This window comes from Tauraco erythrolophus, chromosome 1 (assembly GCF_009769465.1).
Source record: "Tauraco erythrolophus isolate bTauEry1 chromosome 1, bTauEry1.pri, whole genome shotgun sequence".
Lineage (NCBI taxonomy): Eukaryota > Metazoa > Chordata > Aves > Musophagiformes > Musophagidae > Tauraco > Tauraco erythrolophus.
The window spans coordinates 125,330,185-125,355,619 of NC_141465.1; the positions used below are offsets into that span (position 1 = coordinate 125,330,185).

Consider the following 25,435-nt stretch of genomic DNA (forward strand, 5'->3'; position numbering starts at 1 on the left):
TGTGAGATTTCAGCCCGAGGCAACGACGCTGAAGCAGCTTCTGGAACAGATGGCCTACAGCTACAGTCTCTCTTGGCAAGTGGAGCGCACACTGTCAAAGTCAATGGTGCTTACAGCAGCTTAGCTCAAAGAGGTAAATGTACCCAGTGGCAAACTCAGGGAGCAATGATCCAACAGATCTGCAGTTTCAAGGCAATCGGATTCTCAGAAGAGTAGAGGTTGTGCAAATGATTCAAGATTTAAAAAAAAAAAAAAAAAAAAATCACTTTCCTTCAACATTCTCAACAAATTCCTCTCTTAAGTAGCTGTTTGAGATTTAGAGAGACAAAAACGTAGAGGTGGGTTTTCTCCTTGTCTTTTTTTTCCCCCTAAGATTTTTTTTTTCTCCCTTTTTGAAAAAAGATATGTGTATGCATAACCCTTATATGACTCTAATCAGATTCTACTAACAGGTATTTTCAATAGACATGCTGTCCCTGGGACCATGCGAAGACAATCCAATATTCAAAGTCCAATGCTATCATGTGAAAGAAAAGCTTCTACACTAGAAAAAAGGAAGCTTTTACATGTACAGACTTCTGATTCAGCACCTAAGAAATAAAAATTGATTGTCTTAACAGATATAATATAAAATTGGCAAATGGTGCTCTTGATTTTTATTACAAAGATAATTTAAAAACTACACACAATTTTCTACAATTCTTCACCTCATGTTCCACTTTGTTCTGCTGATCTGTAGAAGGAACACTGTGGCTTTGTACCAGCTGACCTTGCTCCTCCTCCTCTGTTTTTTTCTTGGCCTCTTCCAAACTGGTTTGCATTTGGATCTTCAGAAAATCAGCCTCCAAACGTGCTCTCTCTTCCTCAATTTGTTTAAGCAAAGCCAGCTGTTCCTGTTTCTGTTGCTCTATTTGCTTGTTCTATTGAGAAGAAAAATGAGGGTGAATCTCCAGAACTGAATGACAAGGAAATCAAAGACCCCTCACACACAAAACTTTGTTTCAACTTACACTAGAAGTTTTATTGCTTGTGACAGGCATTTCTGAATTGTAAGAGGCCTTTAAAAATAGTTCCGAAGTTTACACGAGTAATTTTGTTTTACTGTCTAGATATTTCTAGTAGTCCCTGAATCCATTTTACTATTGCACTATTATCTGTTCTCAAATTAAAAGAATGGATAAAATTAGAATCTAACCATTCAAGGTACATTACCATTTTTCAAAGACTGCGAAAGAAATCCTCCTCTTAAATTTAATTCAGAAATCTACTTTACATTTTCTGGAGCTTTTCATCAAGAGTTCAACGCATTTAATTCAAGCCTCACGAGACTTTTGAAATAGCTAATGTATAACCACTTTAAAAGCACCTCATAAATCTCTGAAGTGGATTGTTTATTTTTATTCTTTTTCTATGTACCTGTCAGTTACAAATCACTCAGATGGACACGTAGCAACAGCATAAATACCTTTAGAATGGAAGCAAAGAAAAATTTCAAAGTACTAGCAAAGATGGACAACAGCCTTTGAGCCAGTCTGAATGAGGATGGCAGGAAGAGCAACCTCAGACAACGCTCGACCTGAGAACTGTTAACGTGGATACAGCAATAGATACACCTGGGTAGGTGCAAAGTGGGAAAAAGTGAACGTTAAAGAACATAACCATGCTTTCATAGAGATCTGCTGCTTTTTTTTCCTAATACAATATTATTTTGGCAAATTTTTGTTTCCTGAATTTCGGAACTTTATATTTTAAGGCCACACTAAGACCCAAATTTCAACTTTCTTTAAAAAAAAAAGATAAACCACCACATAACAGGTGGTATGTCTCTAAGAATACAACAAAAAAGATTATGAAACATATACATAATACATACAAAATAATACCCAAAGTTATTATTTTCTAAATATAATACATGTAGCATTGCCATAGACACAGAAGACTTTCTACATTTGTTTCCAAGTTAACTTTTTAAGAAAACAAAACAAAGTACTCAAGGTTTGTAAGCATTTCCTGTCACTCTAAATACCATCCCTCCGACCTACCTATGTAATTACACAGGCTTAGTAAAGTTTTCAGAGTATTGTTGACTACATCTACCCTAAAGCAAAGGGTAATCTATGATTACGGTTTCATTTAATCACAGGGAGCATCCCTTGCCTATAGCACCTGTTAAATTTTAAGAAACTGTTTTTTCCACTCTAAATTCCAGCTAGAGCTTAGCCTCTGTGTATTAACTTCTTAAAAATGACTAAGTATAGAAAATGTTACAGTAAAAGTTTATTTAAGTGTTACAAACATGTTAAAAGGGTCTATAGCTGCTGTATAACCTGAAGCATTTTAAAGTCTTCTGTAAATCACTTTTTAACGCTGCAACTGAGAAAGGAATCAGTACACACACACTTACCCACTTTTGTTTTTCCTCTTCCATTCTACTTTTAGCTGCTTGTTCTTGAGGATGGATTAGAACCGGATTTTCAGCCGCAACTGTATTTTCCAGTATTTTCACAGAGTCTAAAACATACGTGTTATCCCACTGTAATTGCAGTCAGAAGGAGTCTTGGATCTTCTTTATATCTTGCTTTACAGTTTCCCAACCTCTCTAAACAAAATGCATCAGCTACTTCTGAAAAGATTAACATCTCCATCCCACTACTATGCATGTCTCCATAAGCTGGAAAATCAGTTTTTCGAATTATTTAAGCCTTTAATGGCCCTTAATCATCTGTCTTTCTGGAACATACAGTAATGGCCCAGCTCCACAGGACTGAAGACTGCTTCTACCCAGATTATTTGGTAGTCTAATAGCAAGATCATCCTGAGGAATACAAAGCCAAACATTAACCTCTCAGAACAAAGAGGGTCTTAGACTGGCACTCTCTGTGCAAATGATCTAACGTTTGGCTATTGCACAAAAAAACAAGCCTTCGTTCTGTGCTATCAGCTTCAAATAGCAGCACAGAGGCATGTTTTCACTTATGCTGCACTCTCCAATCCCCAGGCATTATGATGGTGTATCCATGTACACAATTGAACTAAAACACTTAATCTCATTTAAAAAAACAAGCACCCTATGAAAGCAAAAAAAACCCAACCAACTCACTAGAACTTGATCACTGTAACACTTCAGAAATCCCACTTAGCATACAAGTCCACCAACTTCAGCACTAGCATAACCAAAAAACACAAAGGATAGAAATGGGAAGTAACACCAAAACTATTTGGCTACCAAACAAAATGGAACATCTAATTGCTATAAATTCCAGTTTTACAAAGAGGCTTTTTAGAATGGTGCCTGGAAGCAGAAAAAAAAAAACAAACCATGATTTCAAATATATCAGCTCATGCTTGTCTTGTGCGTTTCTAGCTGTGAATCTGTGAAGCATCTGGCTTTTCCGGTTCAACACGTACAGAACTTCAACACCCAATTTTGCTCTGAGAATTTCTGCTCCTGAAGGCAAACAGCTATTCAAGCACAGCAACACCAAGCGTGACAACAATTTGGGTGAGACCAAGCGTGACGACAATTTGGGTGAGATTTAAAAGATACCAAGGTATTTTGGACATCTTTGCTCCACAAGATGCTTAACGGGCAAGATGGTCATAAGAGCAAAAAACTCTCCTATTCGTGGTTTCAACAAATCCATAACGCACTGCGGGCAAAGACAGAACTGTGCTTTCTGGCAATATGACAAAACACCATCACTGAAAATTCATTAAAAATTCATTTTGTTACAGTCAACCCTTACAAGTCTTTTGCTCCTACACAACAAGTTTTGAAGCAAGTATGTGTTACGTACCGTTGGCTTCACAGGCTGTACTTTTCTGTTGCTCACAGTTAAGTTCCAAATCACATAACGGTCTCTCTTCGCTGGCAATTGTGCCTGATTCGATAGTCTCAATTTCACTTTGAATCTCTTTCTCGTTTTTTGATGTCCACTCCTCTTTTTGGTTTCTAATCTTGTTCAGCAATTTCTTTAAGGCAAGTTTTGACTGAGGTTGGTGAGTTTTTGTTTCTTCATGATCTATAAAGAAAATATACTGTTAAAGAGTTTTAAGTAATGAATATCTTCATATCATAAAAACAAAAGAACTACTTTTTTTTAATTGCTTCCACAGTTGGACAAATAGCTCAGGTATATTCCCAAGTTTTAAAAGCTTGACAATGTTTTCCCTTACCTGCAAAAGGGAAGCAATAACTTGTCTCTGCATGCTACAAAAGGAGGGTTAAGATAGTTGTAGTGTTTCACAGACTACTCCTAGACTGTTGCAGAAATAAGTAGTACTGTCCCCCCACCTGCCTGTATGTTCCTTTGTATTAGCATTGCCAACAGAATGCATCACAGACCAAAAAACTCATTGTGCCAGCAAAGGGATGTGGCAGAAACGCCTGGCCAAGCAGCAAAGTTCACTAACACACTTCTTGTTCACATCACGCCATCCTGTACATGTCACCAGCGAAGAGCACACACACGCATGCAACTGCTGCAGCCTACTCACAGCATGGAGCAACTCAATCACAAACCTGAACATAAAGTACATAAAATAAGTACACTTTCATACAAAGTTAAGGCTTAACTTCAAAATATTTCATTTTATTTCATAAAATGAAAATATTTAAGTTCACATACCAGCATCAGCCCATCATTTACACTAATTATATATGAATAATTACAGCTACTAACAGTGTAGTTCTTACAATAACTAAAAAAAAAAAAAAAAAAAATCATTCTCAGTACACTAAGGAACTGAACTATATTAGAAAAAAATAACATTTCCTTTTTTAAATTCGTCATTGATAGAGTATTATCATCCATGATAAATATAATAAATCACTTAAGACTGAAATACTTCACAGGCATAGAGGAATTTTAGTACTTCAGACATTTCAGTTCTACTAAAGTTAATTTATTTGATACACTAAACTATATCTCTTCTACTATAAAACCAAAAAGTTTAATTTAAATGTAAAGTTTAAAAGCTTTACTTTCTGATTCATGGGGGACCTCATCTTCTATCATCTGTCCTGATTCTTGTCCAGTGTCACAAGCAGATTCTTGCTCCAAGGAGATATCGAGATCACTATCTTTAGATCTATCTGATGGGGCTGGCAAAGGTTGTGGCTCGAACTGCAAAATCAGGTCTCCTTTCATTTCTAATTAAAAGAACACAACCACATAAAACAATCAATTGGAATAAAAAGCAAACAACATTGCAAGACTACAGTCATCATACAAATCCCTAAGAAGTTCAAATATCAATAGCTTGTTTCACAACAGATTTAATCCTACTTTTTTTTCCAAAACAGAAGATTCAAGATTGTTTAAATCACTAGCCATCTATTAAATGCCTTTAAAAAAAAAGTTTATGTGATAAAAGGCTCATCTTTACACAAAAAGCAGCACACAAATAATTACACACAGGAGGATTCCAGTAACTCCATCAGGGAAAAGACACACCCTGACCTGGCTGCTCACAGGGCTGTCAAAGGAGAATGATTTGATCACACGGTCCAGGCGTGAAATCCTAGAGCACTAGTCAACAGGAGTTCTCCCACGATCACCTTACCAGCTGAGGGGGTTACTGCCTGCAAGGGGTGTAGGATACAAGGGAAGATCATCTTAGGATTGTATGCTTATTATAGGTATTTAGGGGAGGAACCAAAAGGCAGGGAAAGGAAAGAATCAAGTCTGGAGAGGAACACGTGTGAGGAAAAAATATAAGGACAAGAGGACAAAAAGGGCCAGACTCTACACCACTCGTCTGGCCATGCGCTGTGCCTGACAGTCTGTCCTGTCCTCTCACTAAATTCCATTTCTAGCTGTTTGGCTGGGTAAGGAATTCTCTATTTTGTATGCATGTGTGTGTATGGATAAATAAGGGCCAGGAGTGGGGACCAAAAGTCACAGGGGCACCTATGCCCAGAGTGCTGCCAACAACTGCAGAGACCAAAACAATGCATATTATGTGGGTGTGAGTATCAGCATGCAGCTGCTAGGAAACAGCAAGCCAGAGTAGCCAGCAAGAATGGTAAGAAGCTTAGGAGCTAGGCATCAAGCAGCCGTAAGCCTGGGCTAGATACTGGAGAGGCCAGGGGATCTGCAAGTTGGCTAGTGGAGGGATCAGGAGATCCAAGCATCCAAGCCAGCTACAGGGGAGACCATCGACTTAGGGTCAACTAAGAAACCTGCTGGCACACGCGAGTGCGTCTCAGGCAACTGGTGACAAAAGGATGCAGGGTCAGCTACTGGGCAGAGTATTTAAGGGATCTGTAGCACGTGTACATCTGCATCTGCTCACACACCCAACTGGGTCTGTGTAGCAGCAACTGGAGTGGAGCAGTAGACCTTGGGGATTCACATGCCCCAGCTGAGGACACTAAGGATCGCGGGGCAGCTGCCAGGCAGACTGAGTGTCTAAAGCCACTTGAGTGAGCTCACAGAGTGAGCGATCCACAGCACGTATCTGAGCATGCCAGTCCATACGTGGACATGTGAGGTAACTGGAAGGCTACAGGGTCCAGGATGAACTACTGGATAGACTGAGTGTCTAAGACCTGTTACTGAGGGATCCATAGTGTGACAGGTAAAGACCTGGGATGCAGGGGACAGCTACTGAGTAGACTTGAGTGTATTAAGACCCACTGCTGGAAGGATCCATACTGTATATGCAGATGTATATCCCAGTAAGAGGCCTTCATCCAGATCAGCCAGAGCAGTGAACAGGATGAGGTCGTTGGCGCTGTCGGTTTAATGCTAGTGCAGTGTTTTCTGTGTTGCCCTGTGCGTACGTGTCATGTGTGTGCCTGCTGTGAATACACACACAGCCTGCTGCCAGCTAGACCTGGGAACAGCCTCACCACTGCTGGGCTACCAAATTCAGCAACCTCCAACAAACTACTTACTCCTATCTTCACTGTACATATCTTCAAACGCAAACTCCAGTTCTCTCTGCCATTCTTCTTTTAGTTCCCTGCGTTTGTATGCAGGCACAAAAATTTGAGGTGGCATCTGTGCTACAATCTGTCTTCTGCGCATCCGATCCATATTCTGCATGTGCTCAAGCTCTTTCAGCAGCCTTTCCCTGTCCTTCAAGTAGAAAGAAGAGGTAACGCAAACATTTAGTGTTCACATTCAGGTAGCCACAAGTCAGGAATGATAAAATACTTTCATTTGGTTACCATGAAGTTTGTTTAATCCTTAATGTTTCAAGTTAATTTGATTCTAGGGTGAAGGTGTTTCCTTGGGAGAAGGCTGTATCTGACCTTTAAACACAAGAGTCATCAATACTACCTAGAAGATCTAATGTTAAATGCAGATCAGACTGCACACCTGTAGGCCAACTTTCCTCAACAAAACTAAATCTTCTGGTTTATAAAGTAAATGAGTACTTCTTTTGGCAAGTTACTTTTGTTAGTTTGTACTTCAGCAACTGCCACTTTTTAAGATGTGAACTAAATTCTCTTGGCACATTACAATTATTTACGAAAGCTATTTAAAAAAGGCTTTATTTGAAGTTTGGTTACTCATTCAGGGCCAATCACATCTCAACTAAAAACCAGGAAGCTTTTGCTATTTCTAGCCTCCAAAAACACTTGTGAAGGTAACAGACATTAAAACAAGTTTCAGAGCATACCTCTAGATAACAAAGGCAGTTAACCTTAACAGTTCAGGTTTTACTTCTTAAAGGAAGCTATTTAAATATTTCCAGACTCCCACACTAACAGAACCTCAGTCTTTAAGTAAAATCTTTGAAAATTTTCCCAAAACTAAACTGTTGCCTTCTTAATAATAAACTAATTTCTACCCCCTGAAGTACAGAATAATCAACTCCAACTAAAGTCATTGTGAAAAAGTAAAGTTCACCACCTATTAAAATTTTATCTTTTTACTGATTGGTTAAGTGGTCTAACATTAAGATAACAAAAACTAAAGGATGTTCTTCTAAAGGTTGGTCTTAATCTGTGTACTTTCATTTTCTCTCCTTCCAGAGAGCCAAAATAAGCCAACAGAATTTGATGCAGTTTTTAAATGCATTCTGAAAATGCCATTTAGTCCATCAATTCTCCTCCTGTAATTGTAATTCCTTTACTAATCAGCTACCTATAACTTAAGTAACACTGGCCATTTTGACACTAAAAACAGGCACAACTACTTTGCCTACCTGAGCCAAATGGACCTTCTTCAAGGCATGACTTCCTCTGAGATGTGCCTTTTCAAGCTGCTCTCTTCTCTCCCTCTCTGCCTCTCTCTGTAGTTCCTCCAAACGCTTCCCTTCTTCTTCAGCAGCTAACCGAGCATCTGGCTGGCAGTCAAGCAACAGTTTAGCCCATGAAGTTCTTTGTGGTAAGTTCAAAGCATATGCAATATGAATATCAGTGAATAATTCTGTAGCAAGAGTACTTTAATAAAAAAGGGTATATACAATGCCACATGAATATCCTTAAGGTTTATAATTCTCGGTTGCAAGGAGGACCAAAGTAGTTTTTAACTTTTGAAAAAAAGAAATTATGCATTTACATATTCCATAAGTTTAAGTGTCAAAGTGTTCTAGTTTCACGCTGTACTAGGGATAATGATTTGTATGATTTAGTTTTTATAGCAGAGTGGTTCTTTTTCCTACAATACAAGGCAAAATGAATAATACAGTCAATATTACAGATTGACTACTATCCTCACGGTTTTGTTTTAAACAAGGCGAAGGGGGGGAAGGGAGCAGGGAATAATCCAGAAGCATTTTCATTCTCACTTGGGAAACCAGAAACAATCTGCAATTTTTAAGTAAGAAAAATCTTACTAACACATGAAAATTAAAAAATACTTAAGGAAAAAAAAAAAATCAAAAAGCATTGCCCATAAGTAAGGCTACAAAGATTAACGATTTGGAATTTTCCATTACAAAGCTGAGCAACTACAGCATCTCCTCTTACTGTTTAGGCCTAGTCCCTCAACTGCTGAGAAAACCTAAAACTCCATGAATGAAAACTTCATGAATACACTGAAGAAAATATTTACAAAACCAAATGTATTGAGAGCGCTCTTCTAGTCTAAGAGAGGCTGATCCAGAACAGGAACTTAGATTGTTGTCTCACATCACCAATAAACTAAGCTATTGTTTGGTTCACTTTTCAATTGCATTATCTTAATTCAAAAAGCACCTCTAAAAGCTAAGCTCTTGCTCTATCTCTCACTTTTCCAGGTCCTCCCCTTCTTCTGCTCTGACTTTGCCCTTTGTCCAAGTGTACTGTAAACCTGAGCAAACCTTCCCATTTGGCAAAACTCTATTCATTATTCTTTTCCCAAATTAGACTTCTGCCATTTTGAAAGTTGAATCTGTTGAGCGCGTAAACAGATGAACACAAACACGAGGTAAAGACTGGGATTATACAGATAAAAGAGACGAAGAGAAAAAAGCAAAGCAACTGCAGCTGTTCATTTAGCATAAGCCACAAAGCAGAAGATGTGGATGTCCTAACATTATGCCAGTCTTGTGAACTCACTTCCTTACAGAGGTCTGTTCACCTGGGAAAGATGGTCAGGTGTGATCCCACAAGTGACTGGGCACATCACAGGCCTTGCCAAGTTTCCCCATCTAAGATTCTGATTACTAAGTTGTGTAATGGCTGCTTTACACAAGTTCAGATTTTTAGAAAAGTTCTAGAAAACTGAACTGCTGATATCCAGGCACTGTACGCAATAAAAAGAAAGGATACATAGAAGGATGTATCACAAACATTGGAATTAATCACCTGCTCTCCATCCACTTCTCTGTCCACGTAAGGTTCGGAAATATGGTAACGTGTAACAGAAAAGTTGTCAGCACTATAGGGCTTCACTGCAGGAGTCTTTTTCACTTCAAAATTCTAGGAAGAAAAGTACAAGTACAGTTGTATCAGAGAATAGTATCTCTAGCAAAGCAACTAAACAGAACATCAGGTGATCTGTACACTTAAATTAGTATTAAAAGAAAGCCACCCCCACCACCCTGAATTCTCTCTTGAAAATACTGTTTAAAACTTTACATGCATTTAACAAATCACATCAGCACAAGGCAGATCTAGAGGGTTTAACAACCGAGTGCATCTAACAGCCTAAGGCCAACTCCTCCACACAAACTGACATTCATCAGAGTGCTCTACCTTCATGTTTTGAAAGCATTACCTTAATTCAAAAGCACTTGAGTTTAATGCACTAATACAAATCCCGCTTACAACAGCTGTCACACTCACCCCAAAGCAGGGCAACCACAGACCCACAATATAATTGAACCCACCAGCAAAATAACACCTCTCAAGTACAGACTTTCTTTACAGAACTCACAACCCATTATATCCAATTTATTAGTTGACCAGAGGAAAGAGCACTTTACATAAATTCACTGAAAAGTGCCTATTCATATAATACAAAGTTGTTTTTTTTTTTTTTAAAGTTTTGGGTACACGACCACATTTCAACCCTTGTCCAAAAGACTTTGAACACTGAGCTACCAGACCCTTCCTCCCTCTTCGGCTCAGCCTGATGTCCTCAGTAGTGAGGTAGCCAGGTTAGATAAGGGAATACGGTACTCTGTAGGATCTGCCTTTGTACTTCTAATATCTCCTCCATTATTTTTCTCTCAGCTTCCTCCTCCCTAGACTTTCTCCAAAAAGGGATTCTTATCCACATTACCTAAACCAGCAAGTGTCATCGCCCAAGTCGTTTAAAATCAACATGACCATAAACATATGCACATACACAAAGAGCAGCATTAAGCCTCGAGAACATCTTAAACTTGTCTCTGTGTAAGATGAGGCACACAAAATTTCAGTATTATCACTTGCTACTTTATAAAGACTGTAGAAAGTGAAGTCTTTAGTTTAAAATCCTATGATATACAACTACTTTTAGCATTATCAACAGAACTTAAGTAACTTTATTACAGTTCTTAAGCAAACACATTATTCTGATAGCAAGAAAGATAAAGATATGTACAAATAAAAGCATAGCAGCATGTGATAATGCAGTTTAAAAATTGCTAGCTTTCTTAATCAATAAATCACAGTAATTGTAACAGATCAACATTAACCAAAACACTGTAGATATTGATTACAGCTCTGATAACAGACAAGTCCCACGTCTAAACCTCATTAGCCAGATCACTGACTGCTTGACCTCTACTAGATTACTTTCAGAACGTGTAATTAAGCCTCAGCCTTCTAAATTATTTTTTAAAATTTAAAACTAACAAATCAGTAATTAATAATTACATTTAATCAATGAAATCTCCAGAATTTTATTCAAAAGCTGTGAAGCTGTGAGAATTATGTTGGAGGCTGCAATTTTCCAATTAATGTCAAAAGCAATCTAGGTTGAAAAAAATACTTGTGATGTTATTACACCTCATGGTGGAATCACTGCAGTTAAGAATCCATCCACACTTCCATCAAGAGGTCTGCAATTCCTCCCTTCTCTTATTTTTTCCCTAAAAAAAATAATTCTATACTAATATTTGGCAAAACTGGCACAGCAATGTATCATGAAATGAAAAAAAAGAAACTCCAACTTTAGAAATGTTATGAATACTCGAGAAGAGTATAGTAATATTTTTTGTTGCATTTCCATTACATAAAAATCTTACAGATCATCTAAAAAAAATGAAGTTCACAAGAACTCTGTAACACTTTACACTAAAATGGTGTTTACAGCTAAAATTCAAGTAAGTAACTTAATAGTTGGTCTAAAAATAAGGCCAAAAGTCCTAAAAGCCATCCTTCTGAGAATTAAACTGGATTGTGACAACGTATCCAGACAAGAATCATAGAATGGTTTGGGTTGGAAGGGACCTCAAAGATCATCTAGTTCCAACCCCCCTGCCATGGGCAGGGAAACCCTCCACTACACCAGGTTGCCCAAAGCCTGTTCCTTGCAGGGGGGTTGGACTAGATGACCTTTGAAGGTCCCTTCCAGCCCTAACGATTCTATGATTCTATGATTCTATCCAACCTGGCCTTGAACACTTCCAGGGATGGGGCATCCACAAGTCCCCTGGGCAACCTGTTCCAGTGCCTCACCACCCTCTGAGTGAAAAATTTCTTCTTTATATCCAATCTAAATCTACCCTCTTTCAGTTTAAAGCCATTGCCCCTTGTCCTGTCACTACACGCCCTTGTCCAAAGCCCCTCTCCAGCTTTCCTGTAGGCCCCTTTTAGGTACTGGAAGGCTGCTAGAAAGTCTCCCTGGAGCCTTCTCTTCTCCAGGCTGAACAGCCCCAGCTCTCTCAGCCTGTCTTCATAGGAGAGTTGAGGAGTAAAAACATTTGTTTTGTAACTGAGTAAAGTAACAATAATAGGAGTGTCTTCAGAAAATGTTTCTTATATTCTAAGCAATCCTGCAACGAACAACACTGCCCTAGCTCCATCTTATGAAATTTTATTCAATTGTTATTGCAACAGAGCATCAGATTATGATTATAGTTATGCTTAATAAGCTCTTTATGTAAATTGATTCAAGAAAATAAGCCTGCTTATGCAGACGACCTTGTAATTTGCTGTAATTCACAGGATTTAGAGTAAAGTTAAGAGATTCAAATTCAGTGCCTTTTGAGTAATGCATTTGCAACACAAAGCCCCAGATTTCCCCCCCCAAAACTGACAGTTAACATCTTTCCTTTTTTCCTCCTATACAGAACTAAGAATAAGCCACAGCTCTAATTACCTCTCATCTTTCAATTACTTAGCTTTTACCCCATGTGGTACATGGCACCCAGTTACTCTTCCAAGAAAATAACTTTATTCTTCACCCTGTGCTCTCCCAGCAACACAGGCCTATGACAAAAGGATTCAAATCCATAGATATGAAAACTAGGAAAAAGGCTCAAAGTCAGCTAGTCTTTACATGGATCAAACCAACATTTTTTTCATTTCATAGATTTCTAGGTTGGAAAAGACCTTAGAGATCATCGAGTCCAACCATCCCTAATCCCCATTAAACCATATCCTCAAGTAGCTCATCCACCCTATTCTTAAACACATCCAGGGATGGGGACTCAACCACCTCCCTGGGCAGCTTATTCCAGTGGCTGACAACCCTTTCAGAGAAGAAATACTTCCTAACATCCAACCTGAATCTCCCCTGACTAAGCTTATGCCCATTTCCTCTTGTTCTATCACCCATCACTAATGTAAAGAGCCCTTCCCCTAACTCCCCACCATCTTTTCTCAAGTATTTATAGGCTGTAATCAGGTCTCCCCTCAGCCTCCTCTTCTCCAGGCTAAACAGCCCCAACTCCCTCAGCCGCTCCTTGTAAGTTTTATTTTCCAGTCCCTTGACCAGTTTAGTCGCCCTTCTTTGGACTCGCTCCAGGAGCTCAATATCTCTCTTAAAGCGAGGGGCCCAAAACTGGACACAATATTCCAGGTGCGGCCTCACCAGTGCCGAGTACAGGGGCAGGATCATTCCCTGCTCCTGCTGGTCACACTATTCTTGATACACGCCAGTATCCCGTTGGCCTTTTTGGCCACCTGGGCACACTGCTGGCTCATATCAAGCCGGTAGTCAACCAACACCCCCAGGTCCTTCTCCGCCAGGCAGCTCTCCAGCCACTCCTCCCCGAGCCTATAGCGATGCTTGGGGTTTTGCATGCTGTACTATATTTAAACAATGCGATGCTCTTTCCTCAACAGAAATCCAACATGTCTGTAGAATCGTTGATTCAATCTGCCATTATCAGAGCATGAGCTTCTTAAAAGAAATGAAACCCGCATGTTGTAGAAAATCCAGATGTTTGCAAACTCCGCTAGAAACAGCTAAAATCATGTTTGCCGAAAAGGTGAGAAAAGGACATTTGTTCATAGGTGGAAATGTATTAAATTGTAGAATTTTAGGAAAGGAAGTTATGATTCTGAAATACTCTAAACAGGATACTGATGCAGACCTGTCATCCAACACCACTGCAAATGCAATTGTACCAGAACCTGGGGAAACCTGAACAAAGTCTTCTCGCTTGCCCTGCTGAAAAAGTACTGAAGAATAAGAAGGAAATTCTGCATTTATAAAATGGAAAGAGAGATGCATTACTGAGGTTGCTGAAGGAAAAGTATTATATAGTACTGTGTCTTTTTAACTGTGATATCATTAAGAGATATGCATGTTAACTGCAGCTGACTTTCGGTCATCAATTAGAAACGCTTTCTTTAATAGAAAGTAACATAAAACACACCCTAAACTGCAAAAGCTACTAGAAAACAATGCTACAGCAACTCACGCTTTTCCAACAATTCCAAATTGAGCAATGCAAGCACCTGAAAACCAGGAAATGTAGAGTCAAAGTTTTAACTGATACAGCCTTCATCTGCTCTACAGCAGACACATCAGGAACGTGTCATGTGGAACAACACAGAGGAGAACAGCAGCATGAAAGTGTGTCTGAATTTATCTGAACTGTACCATAGAGGACCTTCTTCCATCTGTTCTAAATTCCGATATTGCATATACTTCACCAGAAATAACCCCAAACTCTACCTCTCCCTTGCAACGCTTGCTTTAATCTTCACTTATACCCAACTTCCACAAGAAAACCCTTCAGCAGTCAGCGAGGAGATCTACAGTGAAGCAGGTACTAAGGAATACAAATAAAAGTATACAGGCTTCTTCTAATCACTTGGAAAACTGGGAGGGTCAAACCTTACTCAGTTTCTTAAGATACATCAGTACCAAACTGCTATCATCCAACACTAACCTATACGTAACGTGCTGGATGTAGCTGGGAGAAGCTCTGATAACTTCACTACTTCTGAAAGGGACTAGTATATCTTAATTCTTTCTTTTCTTGTCAGTGGTCTGAATATCTCTGAATCTGACAGCCTGAAAGGACAAAACGATACATAAGGCAACTTAAACCCCACATAAATGAACTTCCGTTGAGCTAAATGTACGAAAAGTTAACACCAAATTGAAGACGTACATAGTGTTCTCCCTGCAGTTCAGACCTGCAGTCCTACAGTAACTTCTACACCTATGCAGAATCTCTCTGAAATCAAAGCAGCATGAAGGAGGTACAAAGTTGCTCCTAAAAAGGGTACAGCACATAATTAAAAAAAGTTTTTTACCTACTTTCCTCCCCAATAGCCTTAGGTACAGATTTCCTATCAAAATTAAACAGCATACCCTACATTTAGAGTTCCCTACAAGCAACAAAGACATTGGAGGGAAAAAAAAACAAAAACAAAAACCAAACCAAAAACCAACAAAAACCCCACAACTAAAAAGGCAGAATTATCTTTATTATAGAAATGAACAAAACGCTACTACTGCATCTTTGTGACAGAAGGCTGAGGTGGTGTGTACATGCTGAGAAAGATCATTGTAGAGTTTAATAGCTCTGTGGCTATTACATGAAAATGAGATCACAATAAAGTTTAAAGCACACATTAACCACAAAAGTAAGATCTCAGATGACAAGAAATAAAATCCACACACAACAAGAGATCAGAAATAAACAAATACCAAAGCTTAGTAGCAGGAAGTTTGCTAATACATAATTCATTAATCTTCTTGATTTTTGCTGAACCACTCACTCCTTACAGTATGCAAATAACAATTTCGGATATCCTGTTGTGAGGAGTCAGCCCAACAGATAAATCATGGCATTATATGGCACCCTGAAATCGTGATCACTATCACAGCATGGACACATACCTCCAGAGGACGCGGTGGAGGCGGCGGCAGGCTTGCAACTTTGGCTGCTCTTTGTCTTTCCACCTCCAAAGCATGTTTCCGTGCATTTGTTCGTCTTGAGGGAAAAACAGAACAAAACGAGAAAAACCCAAATCACACACACAAAAATAAAACACAACAGAGAGAAAAAAAATTATTCAAACAACAATGACAGCACCGTACAAAATAAAAGGTAAACCTAAACATATTCAGGTGTACCTGAACTGAATGCTTGGGAGACAGAGACAGGCAAGCACACTGAAAAGTCAACAGAACTTACGCTGGAAGGCAGCACTAGAAAATTAATTTATTGAAGTAATGTAAAAATATTAATACACACAGCTTCTAAAGAACAAGGCAAAACCTCTGCTTTTCACTTAAGTTTTCAGAAAGCACTGCATCACTTCGACAAATTTTAACTGCTCGAGTGTGGACAAAACTAAGTATTTATTAAACAGATCTCAGCTCTACTTGAGCACAACTATTCCCCAAGAGTACACAGCTCATTTTTCATGCCAGCTCAAGTGTGATCCAATCTGCTTACAAATAAAAACCCTAAGAAGGAACATCATGACAAATGTGGCAAGTCCTTTTTTCAAGCGAGTAACTCTCCATCTCAGGAATGGCCTGAGAACATTTCATTTCGTGCGCCACTGAAGAGCTGCCAGCCAACAATCGGGACTGGAAACAGCAGGACAGAGATGAACGGCTCCCCACTTACTGAGAGTCTGTAAGGCCAGCTTAGATACTTGATGGTTTTGTCTTGATTTTAAAACTACAATTCTTATCAAAACCCACCAGCTTTGTCCACGAGCATTAATTGTGAAACTCATAAAATCTCAAGATTACAAACCTCCAAGCAAGAAGTATCAAGATTTTTGCCTTCCACCTTCTGGCATTGTAAAACGCACTCTATGCTCAATGAGACTACGTAACTATTGCATACCGGGCTTGCTCACGAAGTAATTTTTCTTTCTGATACTTCTGCTCTTTCAGGGCTTTTCTATGTCTCTTCTCTGCTCTTTGTTTCCTTTCCTCTGCTTGCTTTGCCAGAGCTTCTAAGTCAGGTTCCTTAACAATAAAATATTGCAAGTACTTAATACAGGATTTTACTCACGTCTCATACTATCAGTGTGATACTTCAAATTAAGTACTGCTTGTGATTAAGAATCACAAGCTCAAAATTACTTTCTGCTGTATTAGAGTAAAAATACTCTAGACAATAACTTTTCCTTCCCTGCCACTGTCTTTATTCTCTTCTTCTCCACCACCACAAGCAGCAAATTTGCCACATTCCTTAGCCGGTGTAACCAAATATTGATGTGGAAACCTTTGCTTCTCTCTGCATCTCTTTATCAAAAGAGAGTAATATAAATATGCTTACACATTTCAGCAAATTCTGACTAAATTGCACAGAGAAAGCAAGCTCTTACCTTTCAGTCATTAATTACAACAAACAACAGAAACATTTTTTTTATAATTAGTTCTCTGTTCTTATGGCATCGGTACCACAGTTTTCCACAAACTCATCCATACTAACATCAAAAAGAACTGTACAAAGAAATTAATTTAGAGACACTGAGATACGGAAAAGCATAATGCAATTTTACTGGGATTAAAAGGCCTGACTAATTCAGGAAGTAAGCTAGCCTGCAAAATTCATGCAAGAAACCTGTGACACCGCTGATTTCTGTAAACCTGGTTCAGAGTCAAACTTACAGAAAACTTCTACCCAACAACCTCAATGATCTCTCAAAGAGAGCCTACCCAACTTACAGGATTTTAAAGAAAATGAAAATAGTTTACAGGTGCAGAATTAGGAAGTGACACCAGTGTGCAGCCTAGGCAAGGCCTCTGAAGCTCTTATTGAGGCTTCCATGCCACTTGAGCACTGAAGAAAAAAAAAAGTAAGTGTATTTTCTTAGCCACAGAAAAGACACTGTTACAAAAGTTACTATATTATTGGCACACTTGAGACAATTATTCAGTGTGCAATTTAATCAAGCACAAACATGCACTATCATATATGTGTACAATCTAACATAAACAAAATAACGTTTAAGAGCTCACGCAGTAAAAGACTTAGGAGATGGGCCTGCTAGACCATTTAAACCTGGTCTTGTAGAAAGGTATCTGCAAAAAAGTATATAAACATTTCCAAGAAGTTTCCATTCTTAAAAAACTGTTGGGTTTTGGTATTAGGACTGCAAGATCGAGAATATAAAAAAAAAACCAAACAAACAGCAATCTTGGTATTTCCAGAACATCAAGAGTTTCTCTGACAACAATATTCCGCTGTTTCACTTACGTTCTCCTTGGCTTGTCGGTGACCCTCGCCAATCGCTCTTAAGGTTGACAAATACAGTTTTTCTAAGGCTTTCATCTTCTCATCCTGGGCTTTCTGCCATTCAGCTCTCAGTGCCTCCTCTAACTGATGTAGCTGTTCTTCCCTCCTCTGCTTTACTTTCTGTCTTATCTGTAAGGCAATATACTTCTGCTGCTCTCTAACCTGTAGAAATAGCATTTATGTTTTGTAAGCAACTTAAGAAAGCGCAACATTTTTTTGCAGCAAGTCTTTCCTCAACATACTCTACCCTCCTTTCAGCTTTCCATCTCATCTACTATTACATTAACAACCTGTTCAGAAAATGCCTTAAAGTTGCCGTTACCCTTTTCCAAAATTAGTATTTAAATACTAAATTTAACCTCAGTTAAATGTTTCAGTTAAAGTTCAAAGAGTAACACACAACTGATAAACAAAATGTAAAAACTGCTTGGAATATCAATCCCTTGAAAAATACAACACAATTTATTAAGGATTCCTATTACAACGTAACATGGTTTAAAGAAAATCAGCAACTGCACTGATACATTAAAGTCTGTTTACTAAGTTTTTATTTTTCACTTTGTCAGTAAACTCTCTTTACTAAAGACAAAAACATATCATGAAAAAAGCCCAAGAGAGGTGAAAGACTAGTATACAGTAAACGTCTAAGATGTATATTTTTTTAAGATGTGAAAGACCTGAACAGCTTCTTGTAAGACAAAGTAGAGGAAAGCTGACAAAAGAGTAGGAAGAGAAATGGAGAAACATCCCTGTGTCCTAACAGCAGGAGAGCAGATCAGAAATGGAAGATGAGGTGATCAACAGACCTTATGTTCCAAAGAACATAAAGGTACTTGGCTCAGACATTCTAACAGGAGCAGTACCTAAAGCATTTAGAGTTATGGCATATTGTAGCAATTCAGTTCATCCAGTGGAAAGCTGTCAACTTCTGCATTAGCAGTAGCTGTCTAATTTCTTCTGCATCACTGTGAAAACACCTGGAACGCTGTAAGAGGTATGAATGCTTACATAAGTGACGCATTAGCAGAAGAGAGACAACTGCTCCTTCACAGCCAAATAAAAATGGTAGATAACCAGGAAGCTGGCACAGAAGAAGAGATTCTGAAACAGATGCCAAAGTGAATCTAACAAACAGAGAGGGCATCACAAGCAAAATATGCATTTAGGAGCAGAGAAACATAAGAAAAAGAAAACAATTCACAAACTAAACAAAAAACTAATATACAATATTATGACCCTGAAATCTAGTTTACATGAAATCAATTTTTCAGTTAATTTTCCCACATAATTTGTTACATCATTAAATAAAATACACGACAAGCAAAAATCCAGGCATACTTGCTGTAGCCTCAGTTTTCTTCTTCTTTCATACTCTTCTTTCAGAAGCACAGTTTCTTCATTAGGACTAAGCCTCAATTTCCCAACTTTTGCAACTTTCCTCTTCATCTTTGGAAATGCTGAACAACCAACTTCTATGAGAACAACACAAAAAAAACCAGAAATTGTGCATAAATGATACAGGTAAACCAGCTATAAAAAATGAGTATAGCCACAATCTTACAAATTTATCATGGTATCTAGGAGTGTGAGCTACAACTGCTCATGTTTGTTCCAACGGCATTGTCTTTGTCACAGTCATAAAACATACTGCTTTTGAACTATTATGTTCTGTAGTAAATTCTGCAACAGTATTACATTCACATTCATATTCTGTGAAGATTAAATAAAGCTCCTACGGAAAATCACACCACCCAGTAAAGCAGGCTGGTCACTTAGGTTATTTGTGCTAAAATATTCTCTTAACAACTGTATGATACAATATGCTGAGTTTCTTAACACTTTTGACTGCAGTCCAAGGCTTCTTGCCTTGGCAGACAGTGAAACTCTGACAACAGTCTGCAACCAAGCATTTCACTAAGACACTGAAATTGCTCGCTGACAGTTTTTTGTTCCAGTTTTTTTAAGCAGCCATTTCAAATGATGTTTCCCTGTAAATTTTACTGTGGAACCAGGATCTGCTGGTTCTACAGATTGTTTTCTGGTTTGCTCACAATTATAGTTTTCATCTGCACAGCAATAAATAAAAAAATAATTTAAAAAAAGGACTTTTTCAGCCTGATATGCCGCCTAGTCCAAAGCTGCTCAAGTCAAAGGGGAAAAAAAATAAAATCTTTGTTTGATTTTAAATATGTATATCTCTGAAAATACCCTCCCTAAACAAACCAACAAAAACTTTCAAAAGTCACTGTTTAGTTTTAAAAACCAAATGCTCATCACTAGTGAACAATCCATGTAACAAGAACAATTTAACCAACATGCTACGTCTGGAAAGATTTCTTTCCAGTATTATAAGTAAAAAAAAAAAATAACAAAACTCTAAAGAAATCAGGTGAGGTGTAAAAATGAAATAATTATCCGTAAGATGCTTTTGATACAGGGTTATTAAGCCAACGAATCCCAAGCTCCTTACGGGATAAACAGGGACAGAACACCGCGGTTCCCGCCGGCCTGCCCCTACTCAGATGATGAAGTACAAACCACAAGTGTACTAAGCGCTGAGGATGAACGATCCCAGGCCGAAAGGTGTGACACCGGACGGATGAAAGCAAACGCGAGTAACGCAAACGCCACGGTAAAGCGGTCACCACGCCCACGGGTTCAGTCGCGGTACGAAGCGATCGGTAAATACACAACAGTTAATGCTAAAACAGCCTCCCCCGGGAACGCCGCGCCACACGGGTTCCGGTAAGCACCGCGACCCCCTCTGATCACCCCGAGGCGGAGAGAGAGGCCGCGCGGCTAAAAGGCACCGACGGGCGCACGCTCGGACCGGAGGCGGGCGGCTTGGCTGCCCCAGGGGCGAGGAGGAGGACGGAGCACCCGGGAGCAGCTCCCCAGCGCCAGCCAGCTCTGCCCGGGAGGTCGCGGGCCCGCTCGGGCCGCTCCCGAGCAGTCACCGGGGCTGCGGCGGCCGCAGCACGACCAGACCGAGCTGAGGACAGACAACGCGGAGGAGAGGGAAGGGAAGGGAAAAGAGAAAGGCGCCCTTGCCCAGCCCCAGCCGGGAACACCGCCGCCTCCACGGAGCCGCGGCGCCGCGCGGGAAGGCGAGAGCAGAGAGAGAGGGACGGGGGAAAGCGCGGCCGCTGCACCCACCCGCCGCCGCCTGCGCCTCCCGCGGCCGCCACCGGGGGCCTCCTCCGGTGCGTCACCCCAACGCTCACCCCGCGCAGCCAATCACCGCGGGCGCAGCGGGAAACCAAGATCCGCGGCGGCCCTCGCCCTCCGCGCATGCGCAGCGCTGCCCTCACCGCTCCCCGCCGCCGCCCCTCCCCGGCAGCAGCGCACATGCGCAGTCGGGCCACCCCGCCCCGCCTCCCGCTGCCAGCGAGCCCCGCCCCTGCCCTCCGGCGACCAATGGGAGCTGAGGAGGCCTGTGCGTGGCCGGTGAGGCCGAGCGCGGCGGATATAAAGTGGGCGCTGATGGCGCGGGAGGTGCTCGGTTGTCTTCTCTCTCTTCTCTTTCTGCTCCCAGTCAGTCCCTTCCCAAGGACCGATTTAAATGAAGTCAATATTCTGCTCGCTTACCTGGGCCATCTCCGTACGTGCGTGAAGGGGCTCGTTACTGGGAGCTTCCGAGCAGCGACCCGCGTGGGAGGTGCGTTGCCGCGCTGCGAGCAGTGATGGAGCTGAAGCGAGCGCAGCGCTGCTGGATCTTCCGCACCAGCTTCTCTCTTTGTTCGACGCTGTTTGTGCGAGTAGAGTAATTCTAGACTGTGCCGTACACCTGGGCTCGCAGTGCTGCTCGGGATTTCTTCCAGGCTCACGCATGGCGCAGCCGCTTCTACAATAAGCGGGTCTGTGCTGCTGCCTCAACTCATAACTAGTGCTGATCTTTCTTTTATAAACCTCTTTTTTTAACGAATGCATTCTCCTTGTAAGCCTGATGCAATACTTGTTTGCTTCTTTGCTTTCACCTCATGCTTTAGCTTTCTTTCTAAAAGGGACCGTTTATCATGTGTGGGACACTTGCAGCAGTTGGGATTTGAAAGTGGAGTCATCTGATATCTGTGATTCATGAGGAACATAAAACTGAGCAAAAATTTGTTATTCATGGTGAGCAAAGCAATTCTGCTGTGCGCACAGATGAAGCAAGAGAGGCTGTGCTGGACTGTTTCCTTGCATTGAGCATGTTCCCAGAGCCTGAGCTCCTGCTGCAAAAATGGAAGAAATGCTTGTGACTTGGAACCAACCCATCAGGCACAAAGGAGATGGCTGGATGTCTTCGTACTGAAACGTGAGCACAAAATACAACTACTTTCCAGGGCAGCTTCTTCTAGAAAAAGGAAAAAACAATTTTGTACTAGGAGCTAACTGCCCTTATACTCACTATATTGTGTCCTACAGGACTGAAATGAGGGAAGCTGAGATTACTTGATAAAACTTTGTGGTTTGGTGTATGTGGATGCATGGTCACACAGGAAGTATGCTAAAAAAAAAAAAAAACAAAACCAAACAGGATTGCAAAACAGAAGACACGGGCATAGAAGAGGTAACAGAGCAGTTGAACATGCTTTCTTCCCTGTTTTTTGCATTTTACTGCTGAACTGCTGCCTTATTCACACACTTCTGTGCTATGACATCAGTTAGGGAGGTAACTTACTTTCTGTCAAGTGTTTGCAACTTGCTGCAAACTGCTGACTGTAATAGCTGGTACCAAGTTACCACCTGATTGCATGTTAAAGACACCCAGATGTTTCACAGTATGCATATTGAATAAATTAAACGTGAGCAGCGTGCTACCAAATGTATTTTCCAGTCTCCTTATAGGATTTTTTTTGTCCTTCAGCATTTTTATTATGGCAGTGCTCTCCACAATAACATCTCTTCTAAACAGCTTTATCCTGCAGGTCAACTGGTAAAAAAAATTAAAACGAATGGAGACTGTCTATTAAGTGAGTAATTGAGATTATAGATTTTAGAATCCTCTACTTATAAAATCTGAAAGAGGTCAAATATATGCACCTCAATTACACTATTGGAAAAAAAGGGATATTATGAAACCTACATGTGCTGGGTAAGAATTTTGTTTCGAGGGTGTTTTCTAGTCAGTGTATTGCAGAATTGTTTCTACTATCACTTAATTTACATATGTATACTGAATAACAGGAATTTAGCAAACAGTCATTTTAATACTGTAATGTTTTCTACTTTTTACTACATCTATTTGAATTACAGGATTACAGACCTGCATTATTTCCTTCCCCTTGTGAAGTAGGTGGTGTTCCTTTCACAAAAGGTGCATAGTGATGCAGCTGTATTGGTGCACTCAGCCAGGCATATATAAAATTGGATATAATGGCTCCCCTGTGCTTCAGTTACTGGTCACGTTTCTTCTGGGGGAAAAGAACTACACTTGGAGGCTTTATCTACAAATTCCCAAGATAGCTGAGGGAAAATCTGGTTTTCTTTTCAGGAATAAAATACTTTCTGTACATAAAAGATACCTTGCAGTGTGAATCTATGTGAAAACACAGATTTGAAAGAAAACATTTTCGTTTCATGTGTTTGAAGTTGAAGAGGGGTTGTATGACTGTGAAGTCTGCCGCTGAGGTTGCCTGAAGCACACAGTCAGGAGCTCGAATCATAGAATTGTTAGGGTTGGAAGGGACCTCAAAGATGATCTAGTTCCAACCCCCCTGCCATGGGCAGGGAAACGCTCCACTACACCAGGTTGCCCAAAGCCTCATCCAACCTGGCCTTGATAGCTTCCAGGAATGGGGCATCCACAAGTCCCCTGGGCAACCTGTTCCAGTGCCTCACCACCCTCTGAGTGAAAAACTTCTTCCTTGTATCTAATCTAAATCTCCCCTCTTTCAGTTTAAATCTATTGCCCCTTGTCCTATCACTACAAGCCCTTGTAAAAAGTCCCTCTCTAGCTTTCTTGTAGGCTCCCCTTAAGTACTGGAAGGCTGCAACAAGATCACCCCGGAGCCTTCTCTTCTCCAGGCTGAACAGCCCCAGCTCTCTCAGCCTGTCTTCATAGCAGAGGCGTTCCAGCCCTTCGATCATCACAACATAGGCCTCTGCTGTCCCAGAAAACAACTTTTGAGAGTGGACTGTGTACTTCCCTACCACAGAGGATGTTTATTCCATCAGCAGATGAACTACTCCAAGATATTGGCACAGGAACGTTGCCTTGGTGTGCACTGTGGTACTGTTTAGTCTGGATATAAGATTAGTGAGGCTCGAGTTGCCTTCGTGTCTCCTGAAAGAACAGTTTCCGTGTCTCGTAGGCAGGTCAAGTGGACCAGCATATGCCACCTATACCTCTTATTGCCACACAGGAGCACTTGCTCCTTTCTTCATTAGAAATTCTTAACTGGCTGCTCATGTCTCTCACTCTCACAGGAGAAGGATGACCTTGCAGGCTTTTCTGCATCTTCAGCAGGGAAGCATTGGTTTTATAGGTTTTCTGAGATCCAGTAATGGAACAGTACAACCATCTGACAGCTCATCCTTGTGCAGGACTTGGCACTCTGCAAGAATTAAGCATTCTCCTTGAAAACCTCTGAAGGAAGAGCTTTAAAGAAAGTGTCATGTTCAGATACTAAACTGCCTGCCTCTAGTCCTCTAACACCTCATTAGACAGTAATGCGGTTTTCTGTTTCTCGTCTCCTTCTTGCTGATTACTGAAGTATCTGAATGAAATGAGAACTTCTCCCAGTTTGAATTGTCCTTTCTCTGCATTCGGTATTCCTCAATGTCACAGACAACACTACCATATGGTCTTAAATGTTTCCCTATAGTTCATTTCGCTTTGATCTGTGATTACTTCTCCCATGCTGTTTTCTCTCTTTTAGCACCTGACACCGGACATCTAATTATCATGACCACCAGGAATTTACAGGATATGGTTTCGTAAAGCTTTGTAAACTTCCAGTTCATGCAGTCTCACAACTGCAAAGTGCTTTTGTTAAATAGCTGCATTGTGTAAACTTTGCAGAGATAGATGAAGTATCCTAACAAGGAAAAAGGGCTAATCGCTAATTTTGAGATTGACTAATCTAATCTAATCTGACTAATCTTCCATAGTCAGCACATGGAAGCACAGCCTATAATAGTCTCTGCCTAAAACTGATTTGGAGATAAATTTTCTGGACAGATGTGGAAGCTTTTGTTGTTGTACTCTGTGTCATGTAATAGAAGGCTGTAGAGCTATGCTTTCCGGTACCAAAGCAACTGTATCCAGAGCTGTGCCTGTATAAATTCGCAATCTGCAGATTCTAGTTATAAAAAAGATGCTACAGTTAAAAAAAAAAAATGGAGCAAAATATGAGGCATTAAAAGCTAAGTAGCTGACAAAAGGATAATTACATGTAATTAAATTAAATACAAT

General features: G+C 40.2%; 1 protein-coding gene across 7 annotated transcripts in view; it reads right to left on the minus strand.

Annotated features, from left to right (window-relative positions):
- The window catches only part of CEP295 (centrosomal protein 295), a 46,433-nt gene extending 26,930 nt beyond the window's left edge, over window positions 1-19,503 (minus strand). For 4 of the 7 annotated variants that reach the window (XM_086621935.1, XM_086621909.1, XM_086621917.1 and 1 more), the window contains exons 1-11: window positions 19,375-19,503; window positions 17,998-18,198; window positions 16,636-16,760; window positions 15,672-15,765; window positions 9,746-9,859; window positions 8,161-8,301; window positions 6,902-7,085; window positions 4,985-5,152; window positions 3,798-4,022; window positions 2,405-2,511; window positions 708-920 (exon numbers count right to left, since the gene is read on the minus strand). In XM_086621935.1, the coding sequence (XP_086478061.1) occupies window positions 708-920; window positions 2,405-2,511; window positions 3,798-4,022; window positions 4,985-5,152; window positions 6,902-7,085; window positions 8,161-8,301; window positions 9,746-9,859; window positions 15,672-15,765; window positions 16,636-16,760; window positions 17,998-18,198; window positions 19,375-19,482 (1,680 nt within the window). In that variant the 5' untranslated portion in view covers window positions 19,483-19,503. Of the gene's footprint in view, window positions 1-707; window positions 921-2,404; window positions 2,512-3,797; window positions 4,023-4,984; window positions 5,153-5,418; window positions 5,439-5,462; window positions 5,566-6,901; window positions 7,086-8,160; window positions 8,336-9,745; window positions 9,860-15,671; window positions 15,766-16,635; window positions 16,761-17,997; window positions 18,199-19,374 lie in introns of those variants that run through there. The other 3 variants (XM_086621925.1, XM_086621952.1, XM_086621959.1) reach the window with 3 other exon arrangements.
- Between the last annotated feature and the right edge of the window lie 5,932 nt (window positions 19,504-25,435).